At 35.1% G+C, this 20,056-nt stretch overlaps 1 protein-coding gene across 2 annotated transcripts in view; it reads right to left on the bottom strand.

Annotated features, from left to right (window-relative positions):
• Nucleotides 1-20,056, bottom strand: part of EDIL3 (EGF like and discoidin domains 3) — a 443,350-nt gene that overhangs the window by 123,097 nt on the left and 300,197 nt on the right. For both annotated transcript variants that reach the window (XM_007448349.1, XM_007448350.1), the window contains 3 exons: nucleotides 6,840-6,995; nucleotides 5,274-5,418; nucleotides 344-528 (listed from right to left, as the gene is read on the bottom strand). In XM_007448349.1, the coding sequence (XP_007448411.1) occupies nucleotides 344-528; nucleotides 5,274-5,418; nucleotides 6,840-6,995 (486 nt within the window). The remainder of the gene's footprint in view (nucleotides 1-343; nucleotides 529-5,273; nucleotides 5,419-6,839; nucleotides 6,996-20,056) is intronic.

Here is a 20,056-nt window from a genome sequence, read left to right as displayed (position 1 = left end):
TCCTGCTGTGATGCTTTCAAACCAATATTGACACAAAGCTTTAGAATAGATGAGAGTTAAAATGCAAATCCTCTCATAATCAATCAAATTGACCTATATGTAGTGTGATTTGGTCCACACTGCTGCATCAGTCTGACAGTAGCATCTATAAATCAACATCAGAGTAAAAATAGAACACGAAAACGGATTCATGAGGAATTTTTGTTTTACCCATTTAGTTAAACCACAGAGGAAGGTACATTTAAACTAGTATGAAGATAATGACTCTGATATTTATCTAAGCAACAGGAAATCTTCTAAGGAGAGGAGAAGTAGGTAGTGAGACATTTTTAGAAAATATTACCTGTAACCATTGTGACTGGTCATTGTGGCCAGAGGTCCAGGCATTCACTTTGCCCTGCTTGTCCAGCCGAGCTTTCCTTGGTTCCCAAGTGAACATGTCCATATTGAGAGTTCTGAAGATGCTAGAAGCAGTGATCTGATAGTCCTGTATGTGTCCTGATTTCATCCCCAGAGGCTCAGAACAGCCTGGAAGAAAATGAGAAGGGCTCTATGAGAAAAATAATTTATTATGCTGGGAAGTTTTCTGCATTCATTTTGGATAGGCAAGAGAAGATTAAGCATAATGCTATTCATTCCCCCAAAGAGAGAGCATCTAAATTCACAAAAAGGCTATAATCAGAAATAAATCGGGAACAAAATCGAAAAACAAGATAAACAATTCAAGCTATTTTGTCTGAATATATTTTGGAAAAATTGAAAACAAGACAGACAATTCAAACTACTTTTCTGTGATAGAAGATTTTGCAAAATGAAAGCAATGCTGGAATGCTCTCTCCTGTCTTATTACGGATAACCTCATGACGGTTTCCCAGTTTTCAACAGTTTCATTTTGTCTTTAAAAATGGAACATTTCCTCAGAAAGGATATTTGGTTTTCTTTTATTTGTCTTCATAATACTGAAAATGAAAATTCCCTCAGTACAAAGTCATTTTCACAAACTGCTCCAATGGTATATTCTAAACTGGACAGCATTTGTTTTCCAAGAAACCTGTTAATCATTATCACTGATTCTTATAAATGCCAACATGGCTTCTTCTAGAAGATAGGAAACTAATATTTATTCAGCATATACCATATACCTCACATTGTGCTAGTGTAGAATTTAAACTAACAGATAACAGAAAAAAAATAAGCTAATTCTAGCAAAAACCATTACTGGACAAGACTTTTCATAAATTTTTATGTTTTAATCATACTCCATAACCTCTAGTATTGGATATTTTTTGAAGATTTTCAAATCTGCCACATATATTTTCAGGTTTGACATGATACAAAATTTGGGTTTATTTGTCCTTGAAAAATCTTGTATGTATGTATGTACCTATATACAGTATTTCCCAATGTTGAATTGCAATTGTGACAAAATTACATTCACAAAGCTTGTAATGGAAAGTATGATTCTATTATCATATTAGCCAGAGGCTGAGTCTTCCATATGTAAAATTTTACCTTTTGGCCAAGGAACACACAGGTAAGTTTGATCATCAAGAAAGCCAAGATAAAATAGGAGACTTCTCTGATCAATGTCATCTCCTCATACTCTGCTAATGCCCTACATACTAGCTGTGTGGCCTTGTACTCATAATTTAACAGCTTTGTGCCTCAGTCTTCTCATCTATAAAATGGTGATAATAATCAAAATTATATTAAAAAAGTCTTCTAAGAAATTAGTTGATAAAATATTTAGCAACAGTGCTGGCATATAGCTAGCATTCAGTAAACGTTAGCTATTTTTATTATCTCCATAAAGCTTATTCCAACAGATGACAGTATTAAGTCCCCAAATCAGCATACCAGTGAGTATTAAAGAATATCCTATGATTGGCTGCAATTTCTGAAACTAGACCATTTTCAGTCCAGGCTCTAAGAGAGGTGGTTTAGAACTTTTCACTGATAAATATAATTCTTAATTACAATTACTTGCTTTCTGTCCTAGTCGATCCAGCCAAGTCTTCCTTCTTGAGGCTCCTCCATATTTGCCTTCACCTCCACCTTCTAGGAAATTCCTATCCTATGCAAACATGACAGAGACTGACATAGAGGGCTAGCCAATTGGATGTCTTAGCTCAGGTTTTGTTGAGTTGCAGGCATAGGAGACCTATACCCCAAGTTCCATAATATAAGTAGTTCTAAATCCTAAATACAAATTCTGAAAAAGAAAAATTTCATGACAAAAATCTCAAAGATTTTAGAAAGTTCTAAAGTCTTAATAGCATGCTCTTTATCTTCAAGCAGTTCTAAGGTAACATGCATTGTCTGTATTATGGATTTCTGAATTTTTCTTCTGTTATCACCACCAGCCCCCAACCTTGCCACTGGAATGTTTGTACAACTGCTTGGCTTGCAGAAGAGACACAAAGGAAAGAGACACAAAGTTGCTTTTCTCCTTTTTGAGATGTAACACAGTTTTTGAAGTATTGGATAGAAAAGGCATACCTTTACTTTGACCATTTCTGCTTAGTTATAGAATTCATTTCATTACCCACTCTGCTGTCTAGTACTCAGCCCAGGGAAGTGCTGAATAATTTGTTCAAAGAATGAATGAATGACTATTCTTCTATCAATTACGGTCATGACCCATTTCATTCTAAACATCTTAAATCATATCTCTTTTGAGAATTTAGGGGAATTTTCTTTGTAAGTATCTGGAAAAAGTATCTGCTATCTTCTAGGCAGGCTGAGAGCTCTTATAACAGTTTATTGAATACAATAAAGCAGCCTTGGGCTTTACAGTGTTGCACTGGATTGTGGGAAATAGTTTGGTACATTCTACTAATGTTTATTTCCAAGTGTTATAGCTAACCTCTCTGTCAATTTGCCTCACACCACCAATTTCCCTTCTCATCCATATGATTTTATATGTATAAATTAACTCTTTTACCAACATGGAGAGCACCTGAACAAAATAAGGCATTAACAACAAAATTGATCATTTCTAAAGTGAAAGCACCTTGCCATGAGAAGTGAAATAAATATAATTTTCTGTAAATTCAATATTTAATACCTTTCTACAACCTTAGTATTTTATTTTTCTTCTATTGATATAAATAAAATATAATGCTTTTTTCCCTAAAAAAACCCTACAAACCTATAGACAGAATCCTCATTAAAGCTGTAAACCACTGTGACCTATGGCTTAATCTATACCCTGCTATGATGGTCGTTTCAATTTAAGGCCAGTCCTTCTGACTACCTTAATCAATTTTGTTGTTAATACCTCATTTTGTTCAGGTGCTCTCCATGTTGGTAAAAGAGTTAATTTATACATATAAAATCATATGGATGAGAAGGGAAATTGGTGGTGTGAGGCAAATTGACAGAGAAAGATTAAATTTTTATTAATTTTTTTGGCCACACCACAGGGCATGTGGGATCTTAGTTCCCTGACCAGGGATCAAACCCGTGCCCCCTGCATCGGGAGCGCAGAGTCTTAACCACTGGACCGCCGGGGAAGTCCCATTGTTTTTCAAATTTTTATTTATTTATTTTTTCATAAGCATTCATTAAGAGGTATTATTCTCTGCATACACTTTCAAAATCATTTTGTGGGGTTGGGAGATGAAGTGTGGCTTCTTTTTGAAAACATAAAAATCCGTAAAGGGTCAGGTGTAACCTCTTGTCAAACCTGAAAGTAAAATATATTCATGTCTTAGGGGTGTAACTGTGCCATGTCTGAGAGACTGGCCCTCATGAATCAAAAGACTGAAAAATTGGGGAAGGCGGTGTTGTAGCAACTAAAAAGCATGGGACTTAACAGCAAACTTCATCATGCTGTGGCTTCCTCTTGATTGCTTTATGATGAATGACTACGGATGACACTGGCCTGTGGTGATATAGTGACATGCAATATAAACACCATGCAGCAATAATTCTGCTGAGATTTACTGGTAGTCAATAAGCCAGTTCAAATTACCAAAATAAGGAAAACATCCCCATTATGATAATTAATGGTACTAAAACTGTATGTTGATTGCTTCATAAAAGACACCCATATATAATATGAAAATGTGATTCTTAAAATATCAATAGATTCATTCATCTGCCCAAATGTCTCTAACTCCTTTGAATGTAATGGGTTCATTTAAAGTTTGGTTGTTTTTTAAGAGTAACTTCTGTTTCCCTGAAAATCATTCCCTTTCTTAACATCACAAATAAACCCAAGAAAGGAAGTAGATAAAGTGTGCGTTTTAACCTATATGCAACATTTTGAAATGAATAAAAAGCTCTCAGTTGTCTCTTTTCAGGGATGTGTCCTATTTTTAACTAAACGGCACTTCTGTAAGTATGACAAAAGTCTCTGATACTTGGAGGTTACACTAAAAAGTGGGGCACACATGAATTTTTAGTCTCTTAAAAACACAGTGGTTTGAACAAAATCTCAGGCCAAAATGGCAAAGATAGTTTGTAAATGTTGATGATAGAAATATAAGAACCACCAAAAATATAGCACAGTGAAATGCCTAGACAGATTTTCTGTTTAGTTCAGAATCTAGCTAGATTGAAAGTGAATGACTGTGAGATCCACTCATAAAGTCTTCATCTTTATATCTAGTCCTGATGCTCCTGGAAGACAAGGATTATTTAAATCTGAGTCCCTTGATAGATTATCTTTGTGTTCGAAAACCACTGTTCGTACAATAAGCAGGTTGTTAGATAAGAATGATCTAAGAATGAATTTATAGTAGCAATCTTGGTTGTAAAGTATTGTCTCTTGGAAGCAATGATAAATTTACATGTTTCATAAAACCTAAAAAAAAAAGACAAAACTAAATTCTTATGGTAGATGTACAAAGATAAAGCTTACTTTTCTATGCTGTATAGCCTAAATGTAACTGCAATTTATGAGGTCAGGCAGATTCCAGTTTTTACTGAAATTCTGTCATAAAACATAAATCATAGTTACTATTAAAATCAAGGCACATTTATATTTGACAAAAGTTTCCAATGAAAATTTGTTGTACTTTCTTTGACCACTCAAAGAAATACATTGCCCCTTCTACATTAATTCTATTCTGTAGAGTGTTTTAGAACTTGTTTATCCTCCTCTCTCCTTTTCTCTCTCTCTTTCTCATTGAACCAAGCCCTAGACATTTTGTAGCAGAAATGAACATCTATGAGTGTTGAAAAATTGCAAGTTCGTAACACAATACATACAAATGTACTTTTTTTTCCTTTAAAGAGAGTACAGAAATACATAATATGAGACTCACCTGACAGTTCACATCCAAGAAGCTCCATTCTCAAAGTGCAGTGTCTTCGACAAACTTGTGGATAGAGTCTCACATACTGAGCTTTTATGGGGGGCGTGAAAGAGTTAGCATAGGGTGTGTTGTTATCAACATTTCCATGGAACACCTATGAAAAGAGATAAGATAGAGTTTAAAATTATTAATTGCAACAGCTTTTTAAAAAAAACTATTTTCATATATTGACCCTATATCCTACATACACAACATAATCTCTCAAAGATTGGATTAAATAATCTAGGGGTCTGGAGCATTTAGAAACCACCTTGCCATGAGAAGTGAAATAAATATAATTTTCTGTAAATTCAATATTTAATACCTTTCTACAACCTTAGTATTTTATTTTTCTTCTATTGATATAAATAAAATATAATGCTTTTTTCCCTAAAAAAACCCTACAAACCTATAGACAGAATCCTCATTAAAGCTGTAAACCACTGTGACCTATGGCTTAATCTATACCCTGCTATGATGGTCGTTTCAATTTCAGGCCAGTCCTTCAGACTACCTTAATCTTTCAACTTAATCTGGGACAGGGGTCTGTCTGCTCATTTTGCTACTTAGTAATTATAGTTTTTTTGTTTCATTTTGTTTTTAGGAACCAGTCTTCACTATTGCTTCCTGATCACTCAGTTTCTCTAACACTGTGATCAGATTTATGTCATTTTAGGGTCTGATTCCTCAAGATTACTTCCTTATCAGTCTGTCCCAGATAAGAGACTCCTAATTCTTCATATATATCTCCAGTGAAAAGCTAATTTCTCTCTAAAAATTAAGTGCTAAAATGTGTTATTTTTAATTCATTTAAATCTCACTCTCATTTTACCCTCTACATAACCTGGTAATCAGAAAACCTATTTAAATTCATTTAAGAAGGTAACTTAAAAAATCATTCATAAAATATATGAGAGTCTAGTCTAAATTGACTCAGTTTTAAATGGAATGAGCTGCAGTGCTGATTTTTTTAAATTAAAAGTTGGGGGTAAAACTAATTAAAAAATTAGAAATATATGAAAAGGCAAAGGAGACATGGAATATTATATCCATTTCTTCTAAAATATTTTATTCTGCTAAATAACAAAATTTTCTTCCAATATGAAGTAAAGATATTTATGTTTTCTATAACTTGGTGTTTTTCTTTAAAAATTATATTTTTTCTTTAAAAATAATAGTTTTGATCTGTATTTATTTGATTAAGGAGAGTGCTAATCTGTCAAAGCAATAAAATGAAATATTGAAAGCTGACTGTTGTTAAAATAAAAGTTAATTTCATACACAGGACTATGCTAACCTTGTGATAAAGTGTTTATAGGACCACCAGTTAAAATCTGAGAAAGATTTAAAAGGTCACTACTGTACACTGATAATTTGGGATAACACCGTACCTTCTCCACACCACTGGTCCAATTAAAAGAATCAAATTTATTTTCAACAGCATAAGACTTATGTTGAATATTCAGTAATCATTTGGTAATCCACAATCATTTATGGGAGTTTACTTTCAAATTAATAATGTCATGTAAGCCTTACCATATCCTCATTGGTGCCTTTCACTGTGTACATTGCCCAAGTCTTTCCATCATTACTATAGGCAATTTTGTAGGATTTTGTATATTCTGGGCTTCCAATCCTCTTGGCTCCTTGAGTAATCACACCAGTAACTCTCATTTTTCTTTGTAAATTTATCTGAGGAGACAAGGCATAAAAAACTATAATTTCATTGATTTCAGGATAACGATGCTGATGATATCAAATTTGAAAATGGAACATTTTTATTTATTAGTAAAGATTTTAAATAATACAAAACAAGCATATATCAAGCTTAGCTTCAAAATGTCTTTCTCTGATGGTATACTTTTTTTCTTAAGTAAAGCAATATGTAGGAACAAGATTTGAAAAGGGCAATGTGTCCTCAAAATATAAGTACTGAAAGCATTTGGTTGATTATGATATGTAAGTATGAGTTAGCAAAGTGAAAAATGAGAATGTTATCTTCTCAAAATAACCTCAATGACATTACTATGAAACTAATGTCAATATAACTGTTAATGTGTCTCAACTGCTTTAGCCTTCAAGAAATTTCCATTAAAATAAAACATGCAAACCTCTTTGAGAACTTTGAGTATTAGAATAAGAAAAGATAAAGACAACAATGATGGCAAAAAACAAGTACAAAAGTATCTTCAGTTTCTCTATCTTTATACTGTAGTCTCTGCTATGGGTTGTGTAAGTACACACTGGTCATGGAGGGTTTTTCACCAAATACTTCTCATTTTATTATATGGAGATGTTCTAACTGATATTTTCTCCCCATTCCAAATCACCCTACAGTAGTTTGCTGCAGCATAACTGTCACCTAATAAATTTTTCAACATTTTTCTCATATTTAAATAGAAATCTCCTTTTGACACAACATAATCATTCATTAAATGCTACCATGTAAGAAAAATACTTTCTTCATATATGGGCAAACATTAAAAATTGTTCTATTCACTTTAAAATGCCTTTATGATGTCTATAAAATCTTAAGCTCAGTAGAAAGGTACTGTTTCAATGTTCTTGACAAATCTCTATAAAGCTCTCCTCTCCACCAATTACAAATCAGAATAATTTAAATCTGTTATACTAGAATATTGTTAATAATTCAGAGACCATTTCCTGAGAAAACCAGAAAATCTTCAGATTCATGTAAGTGATAAGGATTTTCCACTCTCTGACGGGACTATAAGAGTTAACATTTGAAATGGCGGAGGATGTGCATGAAGAAACCAGCACCTCTAGAATCATTGTTTTTATATGATTAAAAACAGGTCATACATTTAACAAGTCAAAAATTGGAACTATGAAAGCAATCATTAAAGAGTTCCCACCCCAGACAAACACTGTGACTCATTAAAAAACCTACAATGTTTTATTTCCCTGGATTTATAGATTTTAAATGTGTTAACGTGTTAAGGGCAATCCTGAATCCTGCATGTAGCCAGTGCCCTTTCAAGCTTCTGAAAGGTTGCTAACATGGCACGGTCCACCTTCCTCTTTATTCTGAGTTTCCCTAAGTCTCATCTTCCCTCTCTGATGGTTCTTCCCCAACTAGTGCTCATAAAACAAGTCTCTGTCTTACTCATGTATAAAGAAAATCTGGAATTTGGATGAGTTAGAGAACTGGGGTGGACGGTCCCCAGCCTCTGACTGGTGAGCATGCCCATGTTTCACTCTTGTAAAACAAACCTATAAACAACGTTTTTGTTTTTAAATTCTGGGCCTGTGGTTCCCTTTTTCTTCAACAGTGCGAAGTGAGTTGACTCATATATCTGATTTTGCTTTTCTCATTTTAATACTTAAACATCAAAATTACTGACATGAATACATTTGATGTCCCATTCTTGTTTGGAGGTACAAATAAAAGAATACTCCCCATGAAGGTAAATTTTACTTATTACTCTTTTATCTCAACTAGTTCTCTAAGGGTGATTTTGTAATTTTAACTGTGAGATTTGGTAAAGGTAACCTCTAAAAGAGACTTTATCTGTATGTTAGGTAAATGAGCACATTGCTATGAAAGAGCCATATTCTTCCACTATCGTAGGTATAGTATTCTTTTTTCAAATGGAGACTCTTCATAGTCTAAATCTTTCTAATATATATGACATAAACAGTGGACATTATGAATCATGTTTCCTCCCATTTTGGAAGCCAAATTCCACACTTGATACTGCTAAACATTCCTTTTTCATTATCTTTTATCTTGTAGACGGCCAAATTATCTCTGCTAGAATTTTAGCTGATGAGCTGTAGACTAATTTTCTGAAGCTTAAATTATGTAACAATCAAAAAATGAAAATCTGAGTACATGTTTCTCTCTAAGTCATATCAGAAATGATGTTTTAAAAGATTCCTGTTTGCTCTGATATTTACAAGCTCTGAATATATATCTCAAGGAGTTGGAATTCCAGAGAATAAACAGCACCCAACCTGGGTGGTATCTACTTTTAGTAGGTATTTGTAATTAAATACCAGTACTGTTTTCATCAAATAAAAAATAACAACAAAAAAGTGATTCATAGAATACTGGTTCAGGGATTATTAGCAATTATTAGGTTTTAGGCTTTTGAGTTCTCCTGTATCTAGCATTATTAAACTTGGAGTGTGGAATCTGAAATATACCAGTGAACTTCTCATATTCGTTATGTTAAAATTCATTGGTTTATCTTGTACTTTGAATGGGTCTTTCACCCATGCATGGTTTTGTAAAATCACGCATTGGTCATTTGGAAAATATAGACGCATGGAACTATGTGGACTCTCTAAAAGATTACACATTTTATTATATAATATCAAAAAGTCACATTCATTAATATCACCACCAATTTCATTAAAGAATCTTAAAACGCTGGAAGCTCTCAAGCTCACACTGGCAGTTACATTTTTTCCAAAATTCTAATTTTCCCTTGAAATTTCAAGTTATATCTAGCAACAAATACTGTCAGTTGTTTTCCTTAATGTGGCAGGACTACTTTGTTCATTTTCAAGAAAATATCTGCCAAATATCCAGGTATGAATAGTCATGGTTTGTCAGTTGTTCTCTGAAGTAAACATAATGTTCAAATAGGGGGTAGTTCAGCCTGCGAATCACACAATCTCCCAAGTGCTTTTCCTCGAGATCATCCTCATAGTTCAGTACTCAGCAGAAGTGCTTCATGTGTGATTCCCATGTCATCACGCAGAATATTAAAGACATGGCCAACACTGGCATTTAATAAAATTAATGATAGTTACTGTTTCATCAAGGACATTCTTAAATGAGCTGGAGTTTTCTTTTTTTTTGGTCTCCAGCGTCTGCATAATGGGGGTGAATACAAAGACTACTAGTACAGTTTGATGCTACTGTCTTGATTTGTGCTAAGGCTCCAGCAATTTTACTCACCATTGTTCTGTGGCAACAGTACAAATGTCAACACAGTGAAGATGGCAAAGAAAATTTTATAATTATTATGGAAATAGTGTTGACCTGTGAACTTCCTGGATGGGACTTTGGGGGTCCCTGCCTCCACAAGACATATGGGTACTTCAAGTTCAGTTGAGAACTACTGATGTGAAATATACAAGGGATTATTACACACACACACACACACACACACACACACACACACACACTCCAAAGAGATGAAAAAAAACAACAGAAAACGGAGCAAAGCATATTAAAGGGCAATTCAGAGAAAAGGAAATGCCAATAGTTAAATTTTCACTATTAATTAAATAAATGCAAATTAAATAAAAAGAGCAATTTATAGCCAACAACGTATAGCCAGAATGATGAGATAATATCAAGTATTGCTGAAGTATTCCTCTGCTGATGGCGGGAGTTGTTATTAAAATTAACCGATTCCTGGGTATTCCTCCCCCCACCCCACAAATTTCTGCATAGGTGCTCAATGAGAAATGCACACACATATTTATTGTAGAATTTTTTATGTTAGCAAAGAAGAGCAGCTTAAGTGACTATCCCTAGAGGAATAGAGATTTAAAATATAAAACGTATGTGTACACATGCATGTGTCTGTGTGTGCTGTTGCACACATACACAAAAGCATACTTTCTGAGAGTCAGAAGTGATGAACTGGATTCATACATAGCCATCTAAAAACATAAGAATGTGGAAAAAAACAGAATGAAATATACACAACACCATTTATGTAAATTGAAAAACAAACACATATACAACATAACATCATGCACTTTCCCATAATTCATGTGTCTAAATCAACCCAGGCAAGGTGAAATGAAAGATTACACATCAACTCTTCTAGGCTGAGTTTCTATAAGAGAAGAGGAATGAGACAGAAGGTGGGGAATGAGTAACAATGCCAGGAAATAAGGAGGTTCATCCTCAAATCAGTGCTGGCAAAAGATATTCAGAGTGGGGGAAGGGATCATTGGTTCCTCTCATTTCCTCCTCTGGAAAAGGACTTAAGTATGGCCATCTGATGTGAGAGTACCATTACATACAAAAGTATTTTCTGAGACTCATTCCCCAGTATAAAATATAGTGCCATAAGCATTTCAAGCATACTTATTGTATAACATACTTAAAAGTATTTATAGTTGTACTTTAGGCAAAAGCTAGTATTAAATAAGCAACTAGCTTTAAAAGTAGCTTTATGAATAGCTAATTGTTTTTCTCTACCTCAACCTGGAAGTTGTGATACACCTAAGTAATGCATTCCAGTGTGGGTCTGACTGGTAGCTGGTATCACTACCTAAAAACAATAGGAACATAAAATGTAAACAAACACAGCTTGCCAAAAGGAACTACTTTCTTATTTTATTAAACTGAAAAAACAGCTTTCAGTTTTTTAAATGTTGTAATACTTGGGAAATGTAATACTTTTTAAATGTTGTAATACCTGGGAAGTGGAAGAGGAAGAATTCCTTTTTGAAGAAAAGGAAACGTTTGCCAATTGAAGATTGTTAAAAGATAAACTGAAGCATGTTAAAAATTTTAACATGTTAAAATTTTAAGATTGTTAAAAGATAAACTGAAGCATGTTAAAAATTTTAAGAGTTTATTTGATCGAAAAGTGATTGGAATGGGGTAGCAGCAAACAAGAAGTGGTTAAGAGTTTTCCACAAACAGGAGCTTGGGGGAGACTTACAGAGAAGAGGGGGAAGCAAAGCAAAGAAATTATCTGATTAGCTATAGCTTAAGGAGTTGCATCATTTAGGAAAGCCTAGTTGGCTGTTTGTGATTGGTTGTCCTTAGGTTTCCAGTTCTTAACCTTGAGGAATTTACAGGCTTAGGTCTGTGCTTGCCTACGTAGGCTGCTAAGGCATTAAAGTCAACTCAGTCTAAAACATATAAACAGCACATACAACTCAATATCAAAACCACCAAAGAACCCAATCAAAAAATGGGCAGAAAACCTGAATACACAGAAGATATGCAAATGGTAACAGGCACATGGAAAGATGCTCAACATCACTAATTATTAGAGAAATGCAAATCCAAACAACAATAAGATATCATCTCATACCTGTCAGAATGGCTATCATCAAAATGTCTACAGATAACAAATGTTGGCAAGGATTTGGAGAAAAGAGAACCCTTTTGATGGGAATGTAAATTGGTGCAGCCACCATGGAAAACAGTATGGAGGTTCCTCAAAAAACTAAAAATAGAGCCAGCAATTCTACTCTTGGGTGCATAACTGGAAAAAATGAAAACACTAGTTTGAAAAGATCCATGCGCCCCAATGTTCATAGCAGCACTTTTTATAGTAGCCAAGATATGAAAGTAACCCAAGTGTTCATCAACAGACAAATAGTTAAAGAAGATGTGATATATACATATATGAATATTACTCAGCCATAAAAAGAATGAAATTCCGCCATTTGCAGTAACATGGACAGACCTAAAGAATGTTATGCTTGGTGAACTAAGTCAGACAGAGAAAGACAAATACTGTATGTTTTAACTTGTATGTGGGATCTAAAAAATAAAACAAATGAACATATATAGCAAAAGAGAAACAGACTCACAGATATAGAAAACAAACTAGTGGTTACCGGTGGTGAGAGAGAAGGAAGGGGGGACATGTTAGAGGTATGGGAATAAGAGATACAAACTATTATGTGTAAAATAGATAAGCTACAAGGATCTATTGTATAACACAGGGAATTATAGCCATTATCTTGTAATAACTTTTAATGGAGTATAAACTGTAAAAATACTGAATCACTATTCTGTATACCTGAAACTAATGTAATATTGTAAACCAACCATACTTCAATAAAAAAGGCAAATCAGACTAATGGTCTCCTTGCTTAATTAATTTAATAAGATCAATCAATAAGAGAAATAACTGTCTGATTCATAACTTATTATTAGGAAAATCATATTAAAATCAAACAGTGGTTGTTTACGTCATGATTATTGGGGCACACAATCAGTAGTCTGTGAGTTGCTACAGAAAAAATGCAGATTTGAAGATTAGACAGCATATTACATTAAAGTACTATGTAAATAAATAGTACTTAAATAATGATACCCTATAGCAATCATTATGCATACCAATGTTTTAATAATTTGCACAAAATTTATGTAAATTGACCACTAAGTGCTAGTGAAGAAAGATTTTTTTCTTTTTTTCTTCTTTGAGGTACGCGGGCCTCTCACTGTTGTGGCCTCTTGCGTTGCGGAACACAGGCTCTGGATGCACAGGCTCAGCGGCCATGGCTCACGGGCCTACCCGCTCCGCGGCATGTGGGATCTTCCCAGACTGGGGCACGAACCCGTGTCCCCAGAATCGGCAGGCGGACTCTCAACCACTGAGCCACCAGGGAAGCCCCGAAGAGAGATTTTTAAATTACTAATTTTTCTTTTTCTAATGATGAGGGTTATGGATTATCATATAAATATTAAAAGTATCAAGATTAAGTAATGAAAGAACCTATGAGACAGGATGATGTTGATATATGTCCATCATTAGAACTGTCAAAACGTAACTTGAGGAATTTGCTGTAACTGTGTATTAGCTATGAACACAATCATGCTTAAACTAAAAGAAAAGCACATTTCTTAAGGAAACAATGGCCAAACTACAACCATCTTTTAACTTAAGGAAATGAGTATTTCACTCGAATATCAGAACTGTCCATATGTTGAATTAGAAGCATTATTTTTTGTGTGGTTATTATAAAGGACATGTGTAATTAGAGAGAATTAGAGCACCCTTGAAATTGTAAATCATCATTACTCATGACACTTTTATCTTAATAGAGATTTTATTTTATGTACTAACGTTCTACTTCTGGTGGAGTGGAGATGCAAAAAGACATGCATTCAATTAGCTCCAGGTCTGGAAGTATGAAGAAAAAATATGTATATATATATACACACACATATGTATACATGTATATGTATATTTGAAAATTCCAGATAACCATTTTATACTGATGGAATTTAAACTTTTAAATTTTTAAGTGAGATTTTTTTTTTTCTCCACAATATTTTTCATAATCCGCCTCATATAAGTATGCTTTCACAGGTCACAGTAAGGACAATCCCTCCAAGAGGGCTGTCAGTTGGGAGCTGGCAATACAAATAAGCTTCAGGCAAAAAAGAACAGGCAACCATCTCTTTTGAGTGATATGAGAAATAACTTGAGCCTCTGAGGCAGTTCTAAATATTTGGATTGTTCAGATGTCACTTAAGGGGTTAAAAAGAAACAGGAACATTATTACCAAAAGTTTCTAGTTAAAAATTACAGGGAATTAGAATCCCCTGTAATTCACATTATCTTAGTAACATAAAGTATTTTACCGATTGCATCTTTAACATCTTCTGTGGAGACCTGGGTGGTGGGAAGCATCATGAACATGTCTAAGGAGGAAGACCTCTAGGGTGTGTCAGGATGAAAGGAGTAACTCAGACCAACAGTGCATAGGTTCATGGTTTTGATATGACTGGCCTAGTTATAACAGAATTTCCCTTAAACAACCTCCATATCACCAACGACCTGATTCACTAACACTTCATCCCCACTGTTAAACACATGCACTGCTCTGCACATCCTGGCACTTTGGCTGGTCTCCGCCAGGCCCATTCTCACTATCCCTGAACCGTGAGTCAGTTGTGTTTGATCCTCAACCTGTTTTTTTTCAAGTTGTGCTTGTTATTTTAATTACGTAATTTGCTTAAACATAATTGCTAAATGTGACTGGGAAAGGAGAGGGTTTTTTTTGCCTATGAAAACATGAAATAGCTTTGAAAAACCTTGAAAAGGCAAATTACTGAAAACAATTGATATTATTGGGGAAGTAATTAATACCTAGGGTTCTATGCTTGAATAACTTTGCCAGTATGTTTAAGCAACAAATAAAATAAAAACTGAAATCAATAATGCTTCATGTGTATGACTCATCTAAGAAACATGAAAAAGAATTTAAATGCTTTTTTCTTTTCATCAGTTTTTATTAACTAATCTAATACTTAGTTCTGAAGCTCCAGATAAGAGGGCTCCTAAATTGCCCTCCGCTGTTCTGAATGCCGGTCAGCCTTTGACATGTGTTCAACTAACCCAACTGTCTTCTTTGAAAAAAAGGTGGGACAAGAACACAAGCAAGTAAGCATAAAAACTGTAATCTCTTTATGACTCTTTGCACCTGGGAAAATTTCCAATCAAAGTGAAACACCTCATTCACTTAATAGTATGCAACAGAAGGAATTCACACACCATCATGGGTATAACCTGTTAGTTGTTCCACGAGTCCTGGCATAACAGCTTCCTCTGAATTTCCCCCTATTTCTGAAGAGCTTTCAGTATATTGTACTCTTCTTCCCCTTCTCGGCTAGAGTTTCTTCATATCCTCCAGTATTTATATTCAGGAATGAACTGAACTGTGGCTATTTTGTTTAAAGACTTCAATCTGTATATTAAGTTTATGTAATAGTATATATTAAGGTAGTGGTAGTCCAGAACCCTCATAAATAAAGTTTCATGGTCTGAGGTATGGATTTTAATTCTTGTGCTCTGAAATTTAGATTTTTCTTGTCTTTTTCCTGGTTACTTTATATGGCTAGGGCAAGAATTAAAGGAGTCATTGTCTGTAAAAAACCTGGTAATTTGAATAGATTCAGTAAAAAATGCAAGGAAGGAAGGAGGGAAAGATGGAAGGAAGGGAGGAGAAAAACAGAAACCTCAAGGAAAAGATAGAAGATGGGGAAGAAACAAGAGGAATTAAAAGAGAAAGTGATGACATTACATGAGTAGGAACATTAACCTCAATAAAGATACATTAGAAATAATAAAAATAAGGTCACTTTGCTAATCTATATATTTTTAAAGAAGCCTGATACGATACCAACCAAAAAGGAAAAAAAAATCTTGATGCACAAGCACATGAGCCGTGGGTGCACCATGAAGGGGAGAGGAAAGAGGGAGGCTGTGGGCCAGAGACTGGACTTGCTTAAGTTCCTATAGGTGGCCAATGTCAACAGCAATAGCTCTTAGGCGGATGTGAAGAGGGCAATCAACTGCTCCACCAAGAAAAGAGAGAGTGGGGAGGAGTGAGAGAGGGGGGATAAATTAGCATGTTGAAAATTTTAAAAAGTTTAACAACTAAAAAAAACCTTCAAGGCAGATGTTAGGAGAGGTGCATTACTTTTTTTTTTTTTTTAAACTTAATTATTTTATTTTTGGCTGTGTTGGGTCTTCGTTGCTGTGTGCGGGCTTTCTCTAGCTGTGGTGAGTGGGGGCTACTCTTTGTTGGCGGTGCGCGGGCTCCTCGTTGCGGTGGCTTCTCCTGTTGTGGAGCACGGGCTCTAGGCGTGTGAGCTCAGTGGTTGTGGCTCGCGGGCTCTAGAGCGCAGGCTCAGTAGTTGTGGCGCACGGGCTTAGTTGCTCCGCGGCATGTGCGATCTTCCTGGACCAGGGCCCGAACCTGTGTCCCCTGCATCGGCAGGAGGATTCTCCACCACTGCGCCACCAGGGAAGCCCCAGTTGCATTACTTCTAATAGCTGGCTCAGGAAGGAGGGGGAGGAATTCACTTTAAGGTCCACATGAATGCTCTCCTCCACGTCAACCACCTCGCTGAGCGGCCTTCAAAGTGAATGTGACTGAGGACAGTACTGAGGGAATAGGAAAAGAAAAATAACAACTGGATCTTCAATTACTTTAAGTATAGTCTTAGCCAAACCTGAGAATTCCCTGATGTTCATATCCCTAACCAGGACGATGAAGGGTTGGCAGGTAGAGAAGAACGCATTATCCCCTGTGTTCTCTAAGTTTTCTTATTTCAGCTTGTTGTTTTTAGCACACAAACAACAATGCCAACAGAACAGTTTCCAAGTTTTGCTATGAGAACACTCTATACCTTTCCCTTCATGAAGGTATTATTGGTAGTGGCAGTAAGTGCCCTGAAATTTAAAATGCTGACATGGGAATCACTTAAACATCAAGACAGAAACAAAAATCACATAATAAAAACTTAAAAGGTACTTCTGGGAAGCAGAATACTATGATACTCTTCATTTTTATGTACTGAAGGAAAAAGTCTAAGCAAACATATGCTCTAGCAAACGAAGTGGCAAATTTTCTAGGATATTATTTTCTAGCACTGAGCAATACGAATGAATTAACTGAAAAGAGAAATCAGAGGGCTAAACAGGAGTGGAAACCTCTGGGACACAGATGCAGCAGCCATTACCAAGAAATAACTTAGTGTTCTATAGTCTTTGTGTACTTCTGGCTTTATTTTTTTTTTTTTTTTTTTTTTTTTTTTTTCTTGCGTTATGCGGGCCTCTCACTGTTGTGGCCTCTCCCATTTGCGGAGCACAGGCTCCGGACGCGCAGGCTCAATGGCCATGGCTCACGGGCCCAGCCGCTCCGCGGCATGTGGGATCTTCCCGAAACGGGGCACGAACCCGCGTCTCCTGCATCGGCAGGCGGACTCTCAAGCACTGCGCCACCAGGGAAGCCCCTGGCTTTATTTTAATCTAAATAAGTACACTCTTCCATCTGTGTTTCAAAAATAAAATTAAATAGCTTTAGAAATTAAATTTCATTGTCACATTGGACTATATCAGCAAATATTCTGAATAACCAAACAGACAACATTTCATGGCTTCTTTTGAGAACTTAACTTCACAATTCAAAAACTCTGTTTAAAAAGACAAACCAAATAGTGCTTGGTCGTTTTTCCTTATTATTAAATTGTTACTCTAGACCTAAAGGTAGCTGCTAGGAATGTTATTACCTGAGCTAACCAGATTATCTAATTTCAGACATGCTGAAAGTAAGTTTTTAATATGACTCCAAAATCGGACGCACACTGGCAATATTCCATAGTCTCTTAAAGTGCTGCCTGATACAAAAGGTTCTTTGCAGTCTATAATGAAGTCTCCCTGGAAGAGGCAAGTAATATCTTTTAATCCTTCTACCTGCTTATACACTTCTATGGTAAGGATTAATTTGTAATTTGCATTGTATTTCTATGGAAAGTATGGGTACTCCACTTAAATATCTAATTATTTTTAAATAAAATATGGAAGGTAAAATGCTCTAAGCTGTTTGAACATTTTGAATCCCTTTATGAGCAAATAAATCCTGAAATTTGAAGTCAGACTTTTTCATAACAAACCAACATCTGGGACTGGACTTGTTGAGTTTGGGACTTCTTATTAGGTGTTGGGAGAATGATGGTGCTATGGGAACACTGGAAAGATGAGAAACAAAGAGAAGCAAAAGCCTGCAGTCGGAAGTCCTGTACTGCATGTCTTTAAGATGTGCATACAGACCCCTCCTTTCTAGGTGATGATTAGTGGTGAGTACCACTAAGACATAAAATTGCTTGCCTCCCCCAAGGGGTATTAGAAGGAACAACAGAAATTCTGTTTCTTTAGGGTAGGAGAAGATCACTGTTCTTAAAATGTTTGTCTTCTGAAAACCCATGCTGGAAAACTGGTTGTGCCACTGTGCTTCCTAACATGGCCTTGGGCAAGGTTCTTAACCTTCCTGAACCAGAATTTCTTCATCTGTACAATGGTAATGAGATGCTATCTAAGTCACAGGGTCTTCTGAGTATTAAAGGTGATGTTGACCCTTAGGTGCCTAGCATCTTTAGGGATTCTTTGATTGTTTGCTATCGGTACCATTCTTTCCAGGAAAGAGGAAAGTTGAATTTCTCCTTTACAAATGTAGGAAAACAACAAAAAGAAGAAAATGATTCTTTAATTCACACTGACCAGGCATATTAGACTCCATTTCTTTAACTTTTACTTTTCAAAGTGCTTTTATACATTTTACGCTATTTCGTTGCTCTTTATATTAACCCTAAGAGATAAATTGTATAATTCTGGTCTCCCATATGGGCCAAGATGGGAAGATGATGGGGGAATTTTGGTCATCTATGCTCCCTTTGAAGTAAGGAGAAGAATACACGAAGGGCAAAGGTAAGCACAGAAAAAAACTCTACTCCCCACACAGCACTCTTGTCCAACATGGACTCCTTGATAAGGTAGAAAGATAATATTTTTACATGTTTTCAAAGAAACACAGTTTCATCACTACCAAAAATATCTGCAGAGCAAAACATTAAAATATTTCAAATTTAGGAGGAAGAAAATAGAATACACCTCATTATTTTAAAATAATAATTTTGCTGAAGAGATGTTGGCAATTAGACAATCTTTAAAAAATGTAATGACTGTATCGTTCATAAACATTTGTTCCACTTCCCCTAACTAAATACTATAAAACAATTTGATCTAACATTTTCAAAACCTTGAATTATTTTTAAATGGAAAAAATATCATTTTTAAATTTTTGTAATTTCATTAGAGTGTGACTGGAATTTAGAAAACAAGTTATTTTTTAATGGTCAAGAACTACACATACTAACCACTGACCAGATTTATTCCTATAAAAATTACATCCATAACTCTAGCTTTACAGTTCATTTTACGACCCATTATTCTGAGATTCATATGATTTAAAAAGTGACAGAATTTCTGATGACAAAATACTATAATCATGTTATTAGGACATTCAAAATAAGGCAAAGTATATTACACTTGACTTTTTTTTTTTTTTTGGTAGCTTGAACTGTAGATTTTCTCCAGTCTTAGATCACTTCTTCGTTTTCAAACCTTCAGTGGTTTGCCTACCCACCACCAAATTAAAACATGCACATCTTTCACTCTGGCATGCACTAATTCCTACCATGTCATTGCAACTTATATTTTCAGCTG

The sequence above is a fragment of the Lipotes vexillifer genome, unplaced genomic scaffold (genome assembly GCF_000442215.2).
Source record: "Lipotes vexillifer unplaced genomic scaffold, Lipotes_vexillifer_v1.1 scaffold654, whole genome shotgun sequence".
Taxonomy (NCBI): Eukaryota; Metazoa; Chordata; class Mammalia; order Artiodactyla; family Lipotidae; genus Lipotes; species Lipotes vexillifer.
The sequence above is the reverse complement of the archived record's forward strand: the minus strand, read 5'-3'. Positions and strand labels throughout refer to the sequence as shown.